This window comes from Oncorhynchus gorbuscha, linkage group LG22 (assembly GCF_021184085.1).
Source record: "Oncorhynchus gorbuscha isolate QuinsamMale2020 ecotype Even-year linkage group LG22, OgorEven_v1.0, whole genome shotgun sequence".
In the NCBI taxonomy this organism is placed as follows: domain Eukaryota; kingdom Metazoa; phylum Chordata; class Actinopteri; order Salmoniformes; family Salmonidae; genus Oncorhynchus; species Oncorhynchus gorbuscha.
In genome coordinates this window covers 37003711-37024764 of record NC_060194.1, presented here as the reverse complement: position 1 = coordinate 37024764, position 21054 = coordinate 37003711, and the positions used below count along the sequence as shown (strand labels likewise).

General features: G+C 43.5%; 1 protein-coding gene across 1 annotated transcript in view; it reads right to left on the bottom strand.

Moving 5' to 3' along the window:
* The window catches only part of LOC124009431 (protein unc-13 homolog A-like), a 154496-nt gene that overhangs the window by 72277 nt on the left and 61165 nt on the right, over positions 1-21054 (bottom strand). The window contains 6 exon segments of the mRNA XM_046321245.1: positions 924-1970; positions 2951-3167; positions 10179-10208; positions 12728-12794; positions 14369-14439; positions 19669-19792. Of these exon segments, the coding sequence (XP_046177201.1) occupies positions 924-1970; positions 2951-3167; positions 10179-10208; positions 12728-12794; positions 14369-14439; positions 19669-19792 (1556 nt within the window).

The following is a 21054-nucleotide window of genomic DNA, read 5'->3' as shown; positions in this document are numbered from 1 at the left end:
GGTCAAAGATAGTGCACTATATAGGGAATACTGGTCAAAGATAGTGCACTATATAGGGAATACTGGTCAAAGATAGTGCACTATATAGGGAATACTGGTCAAAGATAGTGCACTATATAGGGAATACTGGTCAAAGATAGTGCACTATATAGGGAATACTGGTCAAAGATAGTGCACTATATAGGGAATACTGGTCAAAGATAGTGCACTATATAGGGAATACTGGTCAAAGATAGTGCACTATATAGGGAATACTGGTCAAAGATAGTGCACTATATAGGGAATACTGGTCAAAGATAGTGCACTATATAGGGAATACTGGTCAAAGATAGTGCACTATATAGGGAATACTGGTCAAAGATAGTGCACTATATAGGAATACTGGTCAAAGATAGTGCACTATATAGGGAATACTGGTCAAAGATAGTGCACTATATAGGGAATACTGGTCAAAGATAGTGCACTATATAGGGAATACTGGTCAAAGATAGTGCACTATATAGGGAATACTGGTCAAAGATAGTGCACTATATAGGGAATACTGGTCAAAGATAGTGCACTATATAGGGAATACTGGTCAAAGATAGTGCACTATATAGGGAATACTGGTCAAAGATAGTGCACTATATAGGGAATACTGGTCAAAGATAGTGCACTATATAGGGAATACTGGTCAAAGATAGTGCACTATATAGGGAATACTGGTCAAAGATAGTGCACTATATAGGGAATAGGGGGTCATTTCAGACACATATTCATGTTCTTTTTCACAGTCCACCCAATATGGTGGCCCAATAAAACAAATGCCCCTGTTGCTTCCATAGAACAGAAAGGCTAAAAGATTAGAGATTTGGGAGGGGGGTTTACCTCTCAGGGATGGGCTCAACCTCCTCTATGGGGGTGGGGGGCGGCTCTCGTCAAACCTCAGCTCCTCGTCTTCCATGGAGGGTTCCTCCTCTATGGGGGTGGGGATCCTAACCTCGGGTGGAAGGGATTCGTTTTCCTCTAGAAGGTGTTGGTCCTCCGGCAGGGGGGTTGGAATCGGGGCCCTCTGATTGGGGAGTTTTTGGGCTGGGGGCTGGGCCTGAGAGGGGGCAGTGGAGGGGGTCGGCTGGGAGGGAGGGCCAGTGGTTGTGGACTGGGTGCCCTGAGGGGAAGGGGCCCCGGTGGCAGGGTGAGACGGGGAAATGGAGGAGGCAGACTGGGGCTGGGGTTGTGAGCCTGGGGGGTGAGCCTGGGGTTGTGGGCCTGGGGGGTGAGGCTGGGCAGGTTGGGTAGTGGGGAGTCCAGAAGACAGAAAAGATGAGGCCAGGCCTGTTACTGCTGCTGAGAAGGGCTTTGCCATGGAGAAGAAGGACTGGGCTGGTGCTGGGCCGGGGACTGGCTGGGGCTGAGATTGTGGTTGAGGGGCCTGGGTGGGTGGCTGACCCAGGGGCTGTCCTCCTGGAGCCATGGCCGGAGGGTGGGCTTGATTTGGTGCTTGGCTGGGCGGCTGGACGGGTGGCGCCTGATGTTGATGCAGAGAAGGCTGTTTTTCCAGGGGGGGTCTAGAAGCACCGGGGACGTTGAGTGTGGGGGGTGCCGTGCTGGTGGGGGTGGGGGTGTAGGGGACCTCCATATCCTCACTGAGGGTGCCATCCAGAGGGTAATCCTCATCATCATACATCTCGCCCTCCTCTCCTTCATATGTCCCCTCTTCCTCATACAGGCCCCCGTCATCCTCCTCATAGAGGGCCCCCTCCTCACCTCCGTCCTTACTGTAGCCCCCCTCATCGCTGTACCCCCCCTGGGTCTCGTCAGGGTCCCAGTCGGGAGAGCCCTTGCTGTAGGTGACAGAGGAGTGACAGGAGTGGTAAGAGTCGTTCTCATCGTAAGGATCCCTCTCTCTGTACTCCGGGCCGTACTCCTCCTCACTCAGCTGGCTGCTGCAGCGACTCAACTCTGCCGACGACGCATAGCTCCCCGTAGGGCTGGAGAGGAGCGGAGGGAGGAGAAAGAGAAGAGAGGGCAAAAGAAGAGTGGAAGAGTGAGAGACAGGACGAGAGAAAGGTGGAGGAGGGAGGAAGTAGAGACAGGACGAGAGAAAGGTAGAGGAGGGAGGAAGTAGAGACAGGTGGAGAGAAAGGTGGAGGAGGGAGGAAGTAGGAAATGAGGAAGGAAAGGAAGAGTAAGAAATAGTCATTACCATGGAGGGACAGACAGACATACAGACACTTTCGTAAAGTACACAATATCCAGAGCATCCCTGAGCAATAGTAAAACGCTCTGCTATAACACCTGACTGTGAAGGTAAAACCCACTAAACTGATGGTTACTCGATAAGAGGTAAGCAAAACAGCAGTGTTAGACAGAGAGAGAAATAAATGAGAGAGAGACAGAAGGAGCGAGAGAGAGAGATAAGGAGCGAGAAAGAGAGAGAGATAAGGAGAAAGAGAGAGAGATAAGGAGAAAGAGAGAGAGAAGGAGAAAGAGAGAGAGAGATAAGGAGAAAGAGAGCGAGAGAGAAAGAGATAAGGAGAAAGAGAGAGAGAGATAAGGAGAAAGAGAGAGAGATAAGGAGAAAGAGAGAGAAGGAAAGAGAAAACGAGAGAGAGAGAGAGTAAGAGAGAGAGAGAGAAATAGAGCAGAACAGAAAGCTGACAAATGAAAAAGAACAAGCATCCTCGCAGGGAACAAACACGGGAGGAGTATTTATACTCCATGATAAATGAGGCTATTAAAGAAAGAATGGAGAGAGAGGGAGAGAGAGGGGACATAGGGGGAGAGAGAGGGGGTGGCAGGGTGAGGGAGAGAGGGGGAGAGAGGGAGGGAGAGGGGGAGGGACAGAGGAAGAGGGGGTGAGCAAATAAGAGAGAAGGAGAGGAGAGAGGGGAGAGAGAGATTTGAAGAGGGGAGAGAGAGCAGGAGACCAGGGTGTATACAGACAGAGGGGCAGGAGAGACACACATACCTCATGGCCCTCTGGTGGTAGTCGAGGGGGCCACAGCTGTTGGAAGGGGGGTAGGAGGAGGGGCGGGTCCCCTGGCGGTGCTGCTGGTCTCTGATGGGGTACTGGTGGACGGAGGCGTTGGGCTGAGACGTGGTATAGTAGGGGGGAGGGATGCTGTTACTGGTCTCACTGCGGTAGTCACTGTCTCGGTCATCCACAGCACTGTCTGGGTCCTCATCTGGAGGGGAGAGGAGAAGAGAAGAGAAGAGAAGAGAAGAGAAGAGAAGAGAAGAGAAGAGAAGAGAAGAGAAGAGAAGAGAAGAGAAGAGAAGAGAAGAGAGAAGAGAAGAGAGGAGAGGAGAGGAGATTAGATTAAATTAGATTAGATGAGTGGAGAGGAGATTAGATGAGAGGAGAGGAGTGGAAAGAAGATTAGATGAGATGAGAGAGGAGAGGAGAGGAGAGGAGGAGAGGAGAGGAGAGGAGAGGAGAGGAGAGGAGAGGAGAGGAGAGGAGAGGAGGAGAGGAGAGGAGAGGAGAGGAGAGGAGAGGAGAGGAGAGGAGAGGAGAGGAGAGGAGAGGAGAGGAGAGGAGAGGAGATTAGATGGGAGGAGGAGAGATGAGATTAGATGAGATGAGATTAGATGAGAGGAGATTAGATGAGAGGAGTGGAGATTAGATGAGAGGAGAGGAGATTGGATGAGAGGAGAGGCGATTAGATGAGAGGCGATTAGATGAGAGGAGAGTAGATTAGATGAGAGGAGAGTAGATTCGATGAGAGGACAGGAGATTAGATGAGAGGAGAGGAGATTAGATGAGAGGAGTAGAGATTAGATGAGAGGAGAGGAGAGGAGATTAGATGAGAGGAGTGGAGATTAGATGAGAGGAGAGGAGAGGAGATTAGATGAGAGGAGAGGAGATTAGATGAGAGGAGTGGAGAGGATAAGAGATTCGATGAGAGGAGAGGAAAGAAGATTAGATGAGATGAGATGAGAGGAGAGGATATTAGATGAGAGAAGTGGAGAGCAGATTAGATGAGAAGAGATTAGATGAGAGGAGTGGAGAGGAGAGGAGATTAGATGAGAGGAGTAGAGAGGAGAATAGATGAGATTAGATGAGAGGAGTGGAGAGGAGATTAGATGAGATGAGATTAGATGAGAGGAGATTAGATGAGAGGAGTGGAGATGAGATGAGAGGAGAGGCGATTAGATGAGAGGAGAGTAGATTAGATGAGAGGAGAGTAGATTCGATGAGAGGAGAGGAGATTAGATGAGAGGAGATTAGATAAGAGGAGAGGAGATTAGATTAGAGGAGAGGAGATTAGATGAGAGGAGTAGAGATTAGATGAGAGGAGAGGAGAGGAGATGAGAGGAGATTAGATGAGAGGAGTGGAGAGGATAAGAGATTCGATGAGAGGAGAGGAGATTAGATTAGATGAGAGAAGTGGTGAGCAGATTAGATGAGAAGAGATTAGATGAGAGGAGTGGAGAGGAGAGGAGATTAGATGAGAGGAGTAGAGAGGAGAAGAGATGAGATTAGATGAGAGGAGTGGAGAGGAGATTAGATGAGATGAGATTAGATGAGAGGAGATTAGATGAGAGGAGTGGAGATTAGATGAGAGGAGAGTAGATTAGATGAGAGGAGAGTAGATTAGATGAGAGGAGATTAGAGGAGAGGAGATTAGATGAGAGGAGAGTAGATTCGATGAGAGGAGAGGAGATTAGATGAGAGGAGATTAGATAAGAGGAGAGGAGATTAGATGAGAGAAGAGGAGATTAGATGAGAGGAGTAGAGATTAGATGAGAGGAGAGGAGATTAGATGAGATGAGAGGAGATTAGATGAGCAATGCACACTCAGCAGAATGCTCAAAACCCCTCATTCACAATGCACACTCAGCAGAATGCTATCCCAATTAATGTGGACTGTTTCAACACCAACCATAGAACTCCAATAGAGCTCATCTCACCGGGTCACTCAGAGTGCAGTCATAAAAATAGGTCATCTAGATCGGTCACGGCTCTGTACTCCACATCATCTACAGTACCAGTCAAAAGTTAGGACACACCTACTCATTCAAGGGTTTTTCTTTATTTTACTACTTTCTACATTGTAGAATAATAGTGAAGACATCGAAACTATGAAATAACACATATGGAATCATGCAGTAACCAAAAAAGTGTTAAACAAATCTAAATATATTTTAGATTCTTCAAAATAGCCACCCTTTGCCTTGATGACAGCTTTGCACACTCTTGACATTCTCTCAACCAGCTTCATGAGGAATGCTTTTCCAACAGTCTTGAAGGAGTTCCCACATATGCTGAGCACTTGTTGGCTGCTTTTTTATTTATTCTAATGAACTTATCCTCTGCAGCAGAGGTAACTCTGTGCCTTCCTTTCATGTGGTGGTCCTCATGAGAGCCAGTTTAATCAAAGTACTTGATGGTTTTTGCGACTGCACTTGAAGAAACTTTCAAATTTCTTGAAATGTTCTGGATTGACTGACCTTCATGTCTTAAAGTAAAGATGGACTGTTGTTTCTCATTGCTTATTTGAGCTGTTCTTGTCATAATATGGACTTGGTCTTTTACCAAATAGGGATATCTTCTGTATACCACCCCTACCTTGTCACAACACAACTGATTGGCTCAAATGCATTAAGGAGCAAAGAAATTCCACAAATGAACTTGAAATGCATTTCAGGTGACTAACTCATGAAGCTGGTTGAGAGAATGCCAAGCGTGTGCAAAGCTGTCATCAAGGCCAAGGGTGGCTACTTTGAAGAATCTCAAATATAAAATATATTTTCATTTGTTTAACACTTTTTTGGTTACTACATGATTCAATATGTGTTATTTCATTATTATTCTACAATGTAAAAAATAGTCAAGATAAAGATATTGAATGAGTTGGTGTCATATCTGGCCCAGCGTCGTCGGGGTTTGGACGGAGTAGGCCATCATTGTAAATAAGAATTTGTTCTTAACTGACTTGCCTAGTTAAATAAAGGTTAAATTAGGGAAAGGGGGATACCTAGTCAGGTGTTCAACTGAATGTGTCTTCTGCATGAATCAGAGAGGTGCGGGGAGCTGCCTTAATCCACATTAATCAATCATAATCATCATCATCATCGATGTTCAGAACCCTGACAAAGGCTGCCAGAGCATAACGCCTCCATCTAGAGTGTTTTGAATCTATCTCGTCTTGCTGTGTAAACAGTACAGGCATCTTAACCCTTCCCACACAACCCAGTGGGTTGGAGGTTATTTTTGAGGAGTTTTGCAATATGTTATTATATATACCATCTCTTCATAATCCCATGTCTCTCTCTCCCTCCTTCCATCCCTCTCCCCCTCCCCCTTCCTCCTCCTTCCGTCTAAGGCTACTATACAGTAAGTGAATGGAGGTGGATTAGCAACACTGCAGTGATGAGTCTGATCGAGAAGCCATGCTTGTATGAGATCATCAGCTAATCACAAAGAAGAAGATAGAGAGAGATTGAGAAGAGAGAGGAAGAGAGGGAGAGAGAAAGAGATAGATAGATAGACAGAGAGAGATACAGAGGGAGAGAGACAGAGACCGAGAGAGAGACCGAGACCGAGAGAGAAAGACAAGAACTGGACAAGAACCTGACACCCTCAGCAAACAGGGGGACAAACATCTACCTAGAGGTGACAGCATTTCCTCCCTCGTATACCCCCTAGGCACAACTATGACAACATAACCAACAAAAACAGGTCAAAACTCTGTCGGGTCAAAAACCAGCTCTGTCACACGCTGGGTATGTACATAGTCAATGGTAGGCTTCGAGGGGACTCCTACGGTAGGTACACCTATAGCTCATCTCTTGGCAGTAGTACTGTAGACTACTTTATCACTGACCTCAACCCAGTCTCTGAGCGCTCACAGTCAGTCCACTGACACCCCTGTCAGATCACAGCAAAATCACAGTCTACTTGAACAGAGCAATACTCAATCATGAGGCAACAAAGCCAAAGGAACTGAGTAATACAAACAAATGCTATAGATGGAAAGAATGCAGTGTGGAAACCTACCAAAAAACAATTAGGCAACAACAAATTCAATCACCTTTAGACAACTTCCTTGACAAAACATTCCACTATAATAGTGAAGGTGTAAACTTTGCAGTAGAAAACCTAAACATTATATTTGACCTCTTAGCTTCCCTATCAAATCAAAAAATGGCAAGCAGACGACCTAAGAAAATGAACAACAATGACAAATGGTTTGATGAAGAATGCAAAAACCTAAGAAAGAAATTGAGAAACCTGTCCAACCAAAAACATAGAGACACAGAAAATCTGAGCACACGCCTTCACTATGGTGAATCACTAAAACAATACAGAAATACACTACGGAGAAAGAAAGAACTGCAGGTCAGAAATCAGCTCAATGTAGTTCAACAATCCATAGAATCTAATCACTTCTGGGAAAATTGGAAAACACTAAACAAACAACACCACAAAGAGTCATCTATACAAAATGGAGATGTATGGATAAAAATATCTCCAATCTTTTTGGCCCTATAACAAAGAACAAACAGCAAAAACATATACAAGATCAAATAGAAATTATAGAATCAACTATTAAAGACTACCAGAACCCATTGGATTCTCCAATTACATTGAATGAACTAAAGGACAAAACACAATCCCTCCAACCAAAAAGGCCTGTGGTGTTGATGGTAAAAATATAGAGACCACGAATTCCAGTTGGCTATACTTAAACTATTTATCATAATCTTCAGCTCTGGAATCTTTCCCAATATCTGGAACCAAGGACGGATCACCCCAATCCACAAAAGTGGAGACAAATTTGACCCCAATAACTACCGTGGGATATGCATCAACAGCATCCTTGGGAAAATCCTCTGCATTATCATTAATAGCAGACTCATACATTTCCTCAGTGAAAACAATATACTGAGCAAATGTCAAATTGGCTTTTTACCAAATTAGCGTACGACAGACCACGTATTCACCCTGCGCACCCTAAATGACAAACAAACAAAACAAAACAAAGCAAAGCAACGTCTTATCATACTTTGTTGATTTCAAAAAAGCTTTTGACTCAATTTGGCATTAAGGCCTGTTATACAAATTGATGGAAAGTGGTGTTGGGGGAAAAACATACAACATTATAAAATGCATGTACACAAACAACAAGTCTGCTGTTAAAATGTGCAAAAAAACACACACATTTCTTTCCACAGGGCCATGGGGTGAGACGGGGATGCAGCTTATCGATGAATTGGTGAGGGCACTAGAACAGTCTGAAGCACCGACCTCAGCCTACTACAATCTGAAGTCAAATGTCTACTGTTTGCTGATGATCTGGTGCTTCTGTCCCCAATCGAGGAGGGCCTACCACAGAACTTAGATATTCTGCACAGATTGTGCCAGACCTGGGCCCTGACAGACCTGTGCCCTGACAGACCTGGGCCCTGATAGACCTGGGCCCTGTCAGACCTGGGCCCTGACAGACCTGGGCCCTGACAGACCTGGGCCCTGACAGACCTGGGCCCTGTCAGACCTGGGCCCTGACAGACCTGGGCCCTGACAGACCTGGGCCCTGACAGTAAATCTCAGTAAGACAATAATAATGGTGTTCCAAAAAAGGTACAGTCTCCAGGGCCACAAATACAAATTCCATCTAGACAACGTTGCCCTAGAGCACACAAAAAACTATACATATATATAGTATACCTTGGCCTAAACATCAGCGGCACAGATAACTTCCACAAAGCTGTGAACGATCTGAGAGACGAGGCAAGAAGGGCCTTCTATCAAAAGGAACATAACATTTTACATGCCAATTAGGATCTGTCTAAAAATACTTGAATCAGTTATGGAACCCATTGCCCTTTATAGTTGTGAGGTCTGGGGTCTGCTTACCAACCGAGAATTGACAAAATGGGACAAACACCAAATTGATATTCTGCATACAGAATTCTGCAAAAATATCCCGTGTACAACGTAAAACACCAAATAATGCATGCAGAGCAGAATTAGGCCGATACCGGCTAATTATCAAAATCCAGAAAAGAGACATTAAATTCTACAACCACTTAAAAGGAAGCGATTCCCAAACCTTCCATAACAAAGCCATCGCCTACAGAGAGATGAACCTGCTGGTCCTGGGGCTCTGTTCACAAACACAAACAGACCCCACAGAGCCCCAGGACAGCAACATAATTAGACCCAATCATGAGAAAACAAAAAGATAATTACTTGACACATTGGAAAGAATGAACTATAAAACTAGAATGCTATTTGGCCCTACACAGAGAGTACACAGAGGCAGAATACCTGACCACTGTGACTGACCCAAAATGAAGGAAAGCTTTGACTATGTACAGACTCAGTGAGCATAGCCTTGCTATTGAGAAAACCTGTCTTCTCTTTGAGAACCAGATCAGCCTATGTGCACACTGTCCACAAAATGAAGTGGAAACTGAGCTGCACTTCCTAACCTCCTGCCAAATGTATGACCATATTAGAGATACATATTTCCCCCAGATCACACAGATCCACAAAGAATTCCAAAACAAATCTAATGTTGATAAACTCCCATATCTACTGGGTGAAATACCACAGTATGCCATACAGCAGCAAGATGTGTGACCTGTTGCCACAATAAAAGGGCAACCAGTGAACAACAAACACCATTGTAAATACAACCCATATTTATGTTAATTGATATACCATTTTGTTCTTTAACTATTTGATCTTTTGTGAGCTTAATTTTGACTGTACTTTATTTAAAAAAATCACTTTTGTTTATTATCTATTCCACTTGCTTTGGCAATGTAAACATGCGTTTCCATTGCCATAAAGAGAGAAAGAGAGAGAGACGAAATAGTGAAATAGAAAGAGAAAGAAAGAGAAAGAGAAATAAAGAATTTAAAAAATATATATATTTTACCTTTATTTTACTAGGCAAGTCAGTTAAAGAACTAATTCTTATTTTCAATGACGGCCTAGGAACAGTTGGTTAACTGCCTGTTCAGGGGCAGAACGCTAAATTTGTACCTTGTCAGGTCGGGATTCGAACTTGCAACCTTTCGGTTACTAGCCCAACACTCTAACCACTAGGCTAGAAGAGAGAGAAAAAGTAAGAAAGAAAGAGAGAAAAAAATAGAGAAATAGAGAAGAATAAAGAGAAAGAGAAAGAGAGAGAGAGAGCGACTAATAGAAACAGAGGGTGCATTAAAGTGCATTAACTCACTTTGTTGTTCTCCCCACAGACTCCAGTTACCTACAAAGAAACAGAATGTTTTAGGATGAATTCTGAAACATTCTGAATATGACAGTATCTAAATGACTTAATGGGTTTTTAGAACACTTTAATTGAACTGTTTGCACTGATGATATGTGTGTCTTACTTACTGCATAGTATGCTGTGCTAAAGTAAGGGTACTTTTAGGTGCAGACTGCCATGCATTGTTATTGGTAGGAAATGTTTTCATGCCAACAAGGAGGCTAGTTTGCTGAGGTCTCTGTTTGTCTAAGTGTGTGTGTTTGTGTGCGCACACATGTGTGTGTGTGTAGGAAGACACAGTGGGGGCTGGCTGTCAGACAGCTAGAGTCCTAATCCGTCCCGCTCCACTTATCCCCCCCCCCTCGTGGTGTCAGTTAGTAGACAAACACTCTGACTGACACCACCAGAAGCACTCTGATTGACACCAACAGAAACACTCAGACTGACCACCAGTAACAATGACTTACACCACCAGAAATATTGACTGTCACCACCAGAAACAATGACTGACACCACCAGAAACAATGACTGTCACAACCGGAAACATTGACTGTCACCACCAGAAACAATGACTGTCATCGCCAGAAACAATGACTGTCACCACCAGAAACAATGACAGTCACCACCAGAAACAATGACTGTCACCACCAGAAACAATGACTGTCACCACTAGAAACAATGACTGTCACCACCAGAAACGTTGACTGTCACCACCAGAAACAATGACTGTCAACACCAGAAACGTTGACTGTAACCGCCAGAAACAATGACTGACACCACCAGAAACAATGGCTGTCACCACCAGAAACAATGACTGACACCACCAGAAACAATGACTGTCACCACCAGAAACAATGACTGTCACCACCAGAAACAATGACTGACACCACCAGAAACATTGACTGTCACCACCAGAAACAATGACTGTCACCACCAGAAACAATGACTGTCACCACCAGAAACAATGACTGACACCACCAGAAACATTGACTGTCACAACCAGAAACAATGACTGTCACCACCAGAAACAATGACTGTCACCACCAGAAACAATGACTGACACCACCAGAAACAATGACAGTCACCACCAGAAACAATGACTGTCACCACCAGAAACAATGACTGTCACCACTAGAAACAATGACTGTCACCACCAGAAACATTGACTGTCACCACCAGAAACAATGACTGTCAACACCAGAAACGTTGACTGTAACCGCCAGAAACAATGACTGACACCACCAGAAACAATGGCTGTCACCACCAGAAACAATGACTGACACCACCAGAAACAATGACTGTCACCACCAGAAACAATGACTGTCACCACCAGAAACAATGACTGACACCACCAGAAACATTGACTGTCACCACCAGAAACAATGAAACATTGACTGTCACCACCAGAAACAATGACTGTCACCACCAGAAACAACTGTCACAACCAGAAACAATGACTGTCACCACCAGAAACACTGACTGTCACCACCAGAAACAATGACTGACACCACCAGAAACAATGACTGTCACCACCAGAAACAATGACTGTCACCACCAGAAACAATGACTGACACCACCAGAAACAATGACTGTCACCACCAGAAACAATGACTGTCACCACCAGAAACAATGACTGAAACACCACCAGAAACAATGACTGTCACCACCAGAAACAATGACTGTCACCACCAGAAACAATGACTGTCACCACCAGAAACAATGACTGTCACCACCAGAAACAATGACTGTCACCACCAGAAACAATGACTGTCACCACCAGAAACAATGACTGTCACCACCAGAAACAATGACTGTCACCACCAGAAACAATGACTGTCACCACCAGAAACAATGACTGACACCACCACCACCAGAAACAATGACTGTCACCACCAGAAACAATGACTGTCACCACCAGAAACAATGACTGTCACCACCAGAAACAATGACTGTCACCACCAGAAACAATGACTGACACCACCAGAAACAATGGCTGTCACCACCAGAAACAATGACTGACACCACCAGAAACAATGACTGTCACCACCAGAAACAATGACTGTCACCACCAGAAACAATGACTGTTACCACCAGAAACAATGACTGTCACCACCAGAAACAACCACCAGAAACAATGACTGTTACCACCAGAAACAATGACTGACACCACCAGAAACAATGACTGTCACCACCAGAAACAATGACTGACACCACCAGAAACAATGACTGTCACACAGAAACAATGACTGTCACCACAGAAACAATGACACAGAAACAATGACTGTCACCACCAGAAACAATGACTGTCACCACCAGAAACAATGACTGTTACACACACACACACACACACACACACACACACACACACACACACACACACACACACACACACACACACACACGAGAAATACAAATATCTCTCACAGAACTGACAGGGCGATATCGAAGAGTTGACACTCTTTGGTTAATTGCAAACACCTGTATCAGACAAGCCCAGTGATTGGTGGATAACTCACAGCACTGTGTCCCTGGGACAGGAAGTGGTCGCTCCGGGTCTTCCTGGTACGAGTCCTGGTTAGTTATCTGAAATACATCACACATAATATTTGCCTCAGTCGGTAGAGCATGGAGCTTGCAAAGCCAAAGGTCATGGGTCCTGGGTCCTGCTAGGGCCACCCATACGTGAAAATATATGCACACATGACTGTAAGTCGCTTTGGATAAAACACTTCTACTGAATGGCATATATAATGGCATATGCAGTAAATATAACACACTGTATATCATTCAAATGAATTTTACTGTGCAATAGAGGGTGAGCGATTACAGTTGAAGTTGGAAGTTTACATACACCTCAGCCAAATACATTTAAACTCAGTTTTTCACAATTTCTGACATTTAATCCCATTACAAATGTCCCTGTCTTAGGTCAGTTAGGATCACCAGTTGATTTTAAGAATGTGAAATGTCAGAATAATAGTAATGATTTAGTAATGAGTAGTAATGAGAATGATTTATTTCAGCTTTTATTTCTTTCATCACATTCCCAGTGGGTCAGAAGTTTACATACACTCAATTAGTATTTGGTAGAATTGCCTTTAAATTGTTTAACTTGGGTCAAATGTTTTGGGTAGCCTTCCACAAGCTTCCCTCAATAAATTGGGTGAATTTTGGCCCATTCCTCCTGACAGAGCTGGAGTAACTGAGTCAGGTTTGTAGGCCTCCTTGCTTACATACGCTTTTTCAGTTCTGAAAAATTGAAGCCCTTTTGCCACAACTTTGGAAGTATGCTTGGGGTCATTGTCCAGTTGGAAGACCCATTTGCGACCAAGCTTAACTTCCTGACTGATGTCTTGAGATGTTGCTTCAATATATCCACATCATTTTCCTTCTTCATGAAGCCATCCATTTTGTGAAGTGCACCAGCCCTTCCAGCAGCAAAGCACCCCCACAACATGATGTTGCCCCACCCGTGCTTCACGTTTGGGATGTTGTTCTTCGGCTTACAAGCCTCCCCCTTTCTCCTACAAACATAACGATGTTCATTATGGCCAAACAGTTCTATTTTTGTTTCATCAGACGAGAGGACATTTCTCCAAAAAGTATGATCTTTGTCCCCATGTGCAGTTGCAAACTGTAGTCTGGCTTTTTTATGGCGGTTTTGGAGCAGTGGCTTCTTCCTTTCGGGTTATGTGGATATAGGACTCGTTTTACTGTGGATATAGATCATTTTGTACCTGTTTCCTCCAGCATCTTCACAAGGTCCTTTGCTGTTGTTCTGGGATTGATTTGCACTTTTGGCACCAAAGTACGTCCATCTCTAGGAGACAGAACGCGTCTCCTTCCTGAGCGGTGTGACGGCTGCGTGGTCCCATGGTGTTTATAGTTGCGTACTATTGTTTGTTCAGATGAACGTGGTACCTTCAGGTGTTTGGAAATTGCTCCCAAGGATGAACCAGACTTGTGGAGGTCTATCAATTTTTCTTCTCATCATGTCAGGCAAAGAGGCACTGTGTTTGAAGGTAGGCCTTGAAATACATCTGCAGGTACACCTTAAATTGACTCAAATTATGTCAATTAGACTAGTTTTAATGACTCCAACTTAAGTGTATGTAAACCTCCGACTTCAACTGTATATGTGTTGGACAACAGCTTACATCCTGGTCTCTCATGGCATTGAGTTGCTCCAGTTTTTTGGCCCAATAGCGTGCCTCTTCCTCAGGGATATCTGAAAACAAGAGCCCAACAAAAAATCACAGCTGACCAGCACACATACATGTAGGTATGTACCCTCGCACATGCACACGCCACAGCAATTAACATTAAGCTTTCCAACAGCAGTTTTACTTGGATAACTTACATAAATGATAACGCCCAAGATGCCGGTGTTTGGAGGATATATTGGCACGGATGTTGTTAGGCCCGAGACAACGGCTTAGAGGACATTATCACTTTTATACAACAGGTTACCAATATATTCAAATAATGGTTCTAGCAGTGAAGAGGGCGAACCGGAGGATTCCGAGCCATCCACTTCTACCGATGATGACAGCTCTCTGGGTGGACAAGAACAGTCGGTTGCACCAGGCCTAGCCATACCTCCAAACAATGCCAGCAGGGACCCTACTATTTGGGTCCCGGACTCAGATTCGTCGCTCCACGTCCACGATGACAGTGGTGCTGCTGCAGGATATCAATCCGAGGGCCTTATTTTCGGCCAAGAAGCACGCACTCGCTGAATCCGGTTCTCTCTGGCGCAGCATTGTGTTGCTTGGAAGCGGCTGAGTTTTTAAATGCGTTAAGGCTGGGTCATTGGCAGAAAGCTCATTTTAAACTGCTCCAGTGAAACGAGGCCCGCCATGCATTTCTGAAAGCACTCTGAAGCTCAAATGATCTCACTCTTTTTACAGTTCTACAGGAATATTAAATTATATGTTAAACATGTTAAAGAAAAGTGTTCTTTTTATTTATTGTAACAATTGTGGGGTCGTGGGGTCGTGCCATGTGTGATAACAAGTGTCATATTATTAGGAAGAAACTATTTTTCCTACTATAGGTAGCTGGCTGCATAGTGATTGCAACATTGTAACTCTCAGATGCGGAGGTTAAAGTAAGATTCATTTTTTCCTGGTAAGGGCCCTCCTATATCTGCACGCCCGCACCAGCATGTTTTATGGGGCCTTACTCTTAGAATTACATGTAGAATTGGAGCCTATTGCTTCCTATTCAAAAACGTGGTAGGCCTACATGTTTGACAAACACAATGATGCTATCTATGGATGTCGGTATAGCCAAATCCTCCAATACTGTCGCCTGCACTCCATACATACCCTCGTGTCTGGGAAGGGCTTGGTGTGTTTGGGCTGGAATTGAATGAGGGTACCCCAAACCCTTTGTTAAAGAAAAGGGAAAAAAGGACACCTGTTGTTAGCTTTCTATTCTGAAATAAATACCTAAAGTATCCAGATTATATGAAGCGTTCTACAACAAAGCTTAACTCTGTGAAACAAGTTTTAAAATGCACACGAAAGACATGATTCGGATGCGTATGGGGATATATTGATTCCTCTCTATGACATTTTGAAGTTAAGCTGCAGCCTATAATCTTCAAGGAGACAAACAAATTGACTTTGCTATTCTGTCCCTATTAATTGAGCTTTTCACTTTCTGAAAAGAGAAGACGTTTGTTTAAACCCAGGCAACTTTTAGGAAAGCGCTTCTGTTGTTGTGTCAGGCAATGGAGGAATAGCCAGCAGTTAAAGCTTACAGTTTTCTGCTTCGGTAGAGCGTCTGTCTGGGTGGAAAAGTAACTTTTGAAAGTGCCATGCATGGATTCCTAAGGATGTCTAAGATTGTATTATTTGCAAACAGCTGTTGCAAACCAGACACTGGTTTGACATGGAGAAATCTGTTACGAATGCCCATTTCTCTGTCCATTCTTCCCTGAAACTTCTATTTCATTATCCACCTTTCTTTTGAGACTTACTCAGCCAAACATTTTCTTTTGATTGCAATATATTTTTCCCCAAATAATGCACACAGAAATATCAAAAACGAATTTAATAGAGACATCGGTGATTTTATCAATGTAATCAGATTTAAAATATGAGGCTATGTTATTGACATTGAACTGATTAAATACCAAAACTATTGCCGGTCCCCGCTGTACATAGTTTAGCGGGGATAAGAGGGCGGACGTTTTTTGTCTTGCCGAGGGAAGCAGAATGTCCAGGGTCAGTCATTCAGTCTTTTCGTTCTGCATCTATGGGCGCGACCCAGTCATTCGTTCTAAATGTTCCATGGACGTACTGGCTGGCAACGTTCGTATCCCTGGTTTGCTTGCTAGCCAGCCAACTACGGCTAACGTACAGTCACGTCCAACAGTGCAGCCAGAATAACAGCAAAGTAGCTGCATCTGTTTAAGCTGTTTTCTAGTGACATTTATTTGGATACATCCATAACAATGAGCTAATGATGCACGATTTCGCCTCGAATGGAAAATGTGCTATTGTTTTTACCTTAGCAAGTCAGTTAAGAACAAATTATTAATTGCAATGACAGCCTATCAGGGGCGGAACGACAGATTTGAACCTTGTCAGCTCGGGGATTCAATCTTGCAACTTTTTGTTTACTAGTCCAACGCTCTAACCACTAAGCTACCTGCTGCTCCCTCAAGACATTGCTATTCAGAATGAGGTAGCCTACAACACATATACACTAACACAATCACTTCAACCTGAAGCTGGAGACTGCAAATCAGCTGCGTTTCATTTGACCTGTTTTCAATGACATTTATTTTCTATATATCCATAACATTTATGCCAGCTGATTCATGATATCGACTGGCTGAGAAACGCTGCCTGCCAGTCTGTATTGTCCTGACTCCCAACACGTTCATTACTATGGGACAGCCGGAGATCCAATATTGAAACAATGTTGCAAATGTCGGAGAGACAGACAGCAAGGTTTATACAAAGCTCAGCTGTTGAAAACAAAAAAGTGAGATAATTTCTAAATGCTTTTTATAGTGGAAATGAAATTCATAAATTGCCTGTCTGGGCTGATGAGACAGTGGATTGCGCAGTCAGATGGAACAGAGTAAATAGGCATTCATTTTAAGGTCATAGATTTAGCAGGTGGTAGTTTGTGGAATAGACACCGTCTGGAATCCGGTTTTAACCAATCAGCATTCAGGATTAGACCCACTCTTTGTATAAATACTACTAGCTGGTTAGAAGCTACTCTAGGGCACCCATTTCCCCCCCAAACTATTACCACCAATCACAGTGAGATTGACTTTTCACCCAGAACCCCAGACCTTTAAATAACCTATTGGCTTGACTGTTGCTCAGTCAGACAAACAGACAGAGTCAGATCACCAGTATATAGAGGATGAGAGGTAGTGTAAAATGACTCCTAATCAATGCTAGCAGAATGAATGCTGATTACGTTCACACAGGAAGCTAAAGGGAAGGACAGCAGCAGCCAACCTAGTGACACAGATCAGTGTGTTTCTATGGGGACACATGGAATGGAATTAAACAGCGTTGTATTCACTAGCAAGGAAACGGAAGCAAATGGGCCGAAACCGAGAGGGACTACCAGGTCTTGTCCAATGACAAACACTTGTTTTCATTTTCCAGTGCAAAATGTTTTGTTACGTTTATTTAGAATCTCGTCTCTAACATGTACGCTCGACATTTCCGAACATTCCCAATACAAGTCAGAATGTTGAAGAAACTTCATTTTGACTTACTTGACCTGTTGTCTTCTGATTTTGTCCTCGTTTCGAAGGTAATCTGAGACAGAATACCCACAGGGAAGTATTACGAAGGTAATCTGAGACAGAATACCCACAGGGAAGTATTACGAAGGTAATCTGAGACAGAATACCCACAGGGAAGTATTACGAAGGTAATCTGAGACAGAATACCCACAGGGAAGTATTACGAAAGTAATCTGAGACAGAATACCCACAGGGAAGTATTACGAAGGTAATTTGAGACTGAATACCCACAGGGAAGTATTACGAAGGTAATCTGAGACAGAATACCCACAGGGAAGTATTACGAAGGTAATCTGAGACAGAATACCCACAGGGAAGTATTACGAAGGTAATCTGAGACAGAATACCCACAGGGAAGTATTACGAAGGTAATCTGAGACAGAATACCCACAGGGAAGTATTACGAAGGTAATCTGAGACAGAATACCCACAGGGAAGTATTACGAAAGTAATCTGAGACAGAATACCCACAGGGAAGTATTACGAAGGTAATCTGAGACAGAATACCCACAGGGAAGTATTACGAAGGTAATCTGAGACAGAATACCCACAGGGAAGTATTACGAAGGTATTCTGAGACAGAATACCCACAGGGAAGTATTACGAAGGTAATCTGAGACAGAATACCCACAGGGAAGTATTACGAAGGTAATCTGAGACAGAATACCCACAGGGAAGTATTACGAAGGTAATCTGAGACAGAATACCCACAGGGAAGTATTACGAAGGTAATCTGAGACAGAATACCCACAGGGAAGTATTACGAAGGTAATCTGAGACAGAAAACCCACAGGGAAGTATTACGAAGGTAATCTGAGACAGAATACCCACAGGGAAGTATTACGAAGGTAATCTGAGACAGAATACCCACAGGGAAGTATTATGAGCCCCTCTTTCAGTACGCTGGTTTGCATATGGTTCTGTCAGTTTCTATTTCCATTTTGTATTTTCAATACTAACACAATTTGCACGCGACTTAAACATTTGCACAATATGTCGACAATGGCTGACCGTAGCCGAACCACAGACCCGACGTTGCCGACTTTTCATTTTCAGCAAAACGCAAGCACTTCCAGCTGATTGCTAGAAAACGTTCATCGGTTGACAATGTTCCGTTAAGTTGGTGACACATTATGCATCACATGCAATGGGTCAGGAGATGGAAAATGCAACCTGGAACTACAAGCCGACAGCCGTATACAGACCAGTGCTACAACAAGTCTGGTTCATAATAATACTTTCCTGTGGACATTTTATCTCCACCTCCGACCGTCAAAAGGACCAACAACACGGACAACCAGTAAAGTGTATTTAAATATCATTTCATTCAACACTCTGGCTTGTAGAGACCCCTGCGTCTTTTTTTTAGGGCGATTTCTTTCAGACTGAACATCCATGGGGTAACCATGGTAACAGTCTAGCGTATTAGGCACATCTACTGTATTTTATCTACTGTATTTTATCTACTGTATTTTATCTACTCTATTTTTAACTACTCTATTTTTAACTACTCTATTATATCTACTGTATTTTAAGACGTTTTGGGGGAATAAATTAGGGTCAATGAAGTATAGTCATTATTTGATTCATTAAGTTGTGTTTGTTCATCCATCCGTTAATAATTGTTTTGTGTATTAGTTAGTTATTTCATTGGTTCCCTCCCTCACTCACCGAGAGGAAGTTCAAAGCGTGTGTCCAGCAGCACCTGGTGTAAAGTGGGGTCTTTGGTTCCACAGATATCGTTGTCCGCCATGATAACCTGGGAGTCCAGGGTCAGCCAGTCCCCCGGACCCTCCTACACAATAGAAATGGAACGCATGAACCTGATACACCATTCATTATCATTGTTAGTTTGTTAGTTAGAACCCCATTGTAATACTGCATACTAAAACATTAGCCTGGTCCCAGATCAGTTCGTGCTGTCTTACCATCTCTTACAGTCATTGTCATGCAACTGACAACCAGTCTGTCCCTGGATCTTTCAACAGGGACTCATTCAGGGAGTCATTCTAATTGTACATTCCACTCAGAGCTTCCATGGCTGATATAATTTATTATCCCAAGGAGTTGCCTTGCCCCGGCTTAGGAACTAAGTAGTACTATGATTTTTCAATTTAAATTACTTTACAAAATTCTTGCAACCAATAGAATGTTACATGTATGGCGGATACAATCTTCCAGCTCTGCAGATTTTGCTGTGAGGAGGCAGAGTCATTAGATCATTTATTTTGGTATTGTCCATATGTAGCTCGTTTTTGGTCACAGGTCCAGGAATGGCTGAAGAATTGCAACATTTGCCTAGAACTAACGCTGCAGATAGCAATACTGGGTGATTTGAAAAGCCATAGTCAATCAATCAATAATATAATAATTATTTTAGCAAAAATGTTTATTTTTAATTTACAATCTGTGGAAGCTATGAGAATAGAAAGGTTCAATTAGATTGTGAAGCATCACAGCACAGTTGAACAATATATGGCAAATAGAAATCCAACTGGATGATGTTGAGAGATAGATGGGAGGGGTTGAATGGAGCTGAAGGGACTGGATGATGTTGAGAGATAGATGGGAGAGGTTGAATGGAGCTGAAGGGACTGGATGATGTTGAGAGATAGATGGGAGAGGTTGAATGGAGCTGAAGGGACTGGATGATGTTGAGAGACAGATGGGAGAGGTTGAATGGAGCTGAAGGGACTGGATGATGTTGAGAGATAGATGGGAGAGGTTGAATGGAGCTGAAGGGACTGGATGATGTTGAGAGACAGATGGGAGAGGTTGAATGGAGCTGAAGGGACTGGATGATGTTGAGAGATAGATGGGAGAGGTTGAATGGAGCTGAAGGGACTGGATGATGTTGAGAGACAGATGGGAGAGGTTGAATGGAGCTGAAGGGACTGGATGATGTTGAGAGATAGATGGGAGAGGTTGAATGGAGCTGAAGGGACTGGATGATGTTGAGAGATAGATGGGAGAGGTTGAATGGAGCTGAAGGGACTGGATGATGTTGAGAGACAGATGGGAGAGGTTGAATGGAGCTGAAGGGACTGGATGATGTTG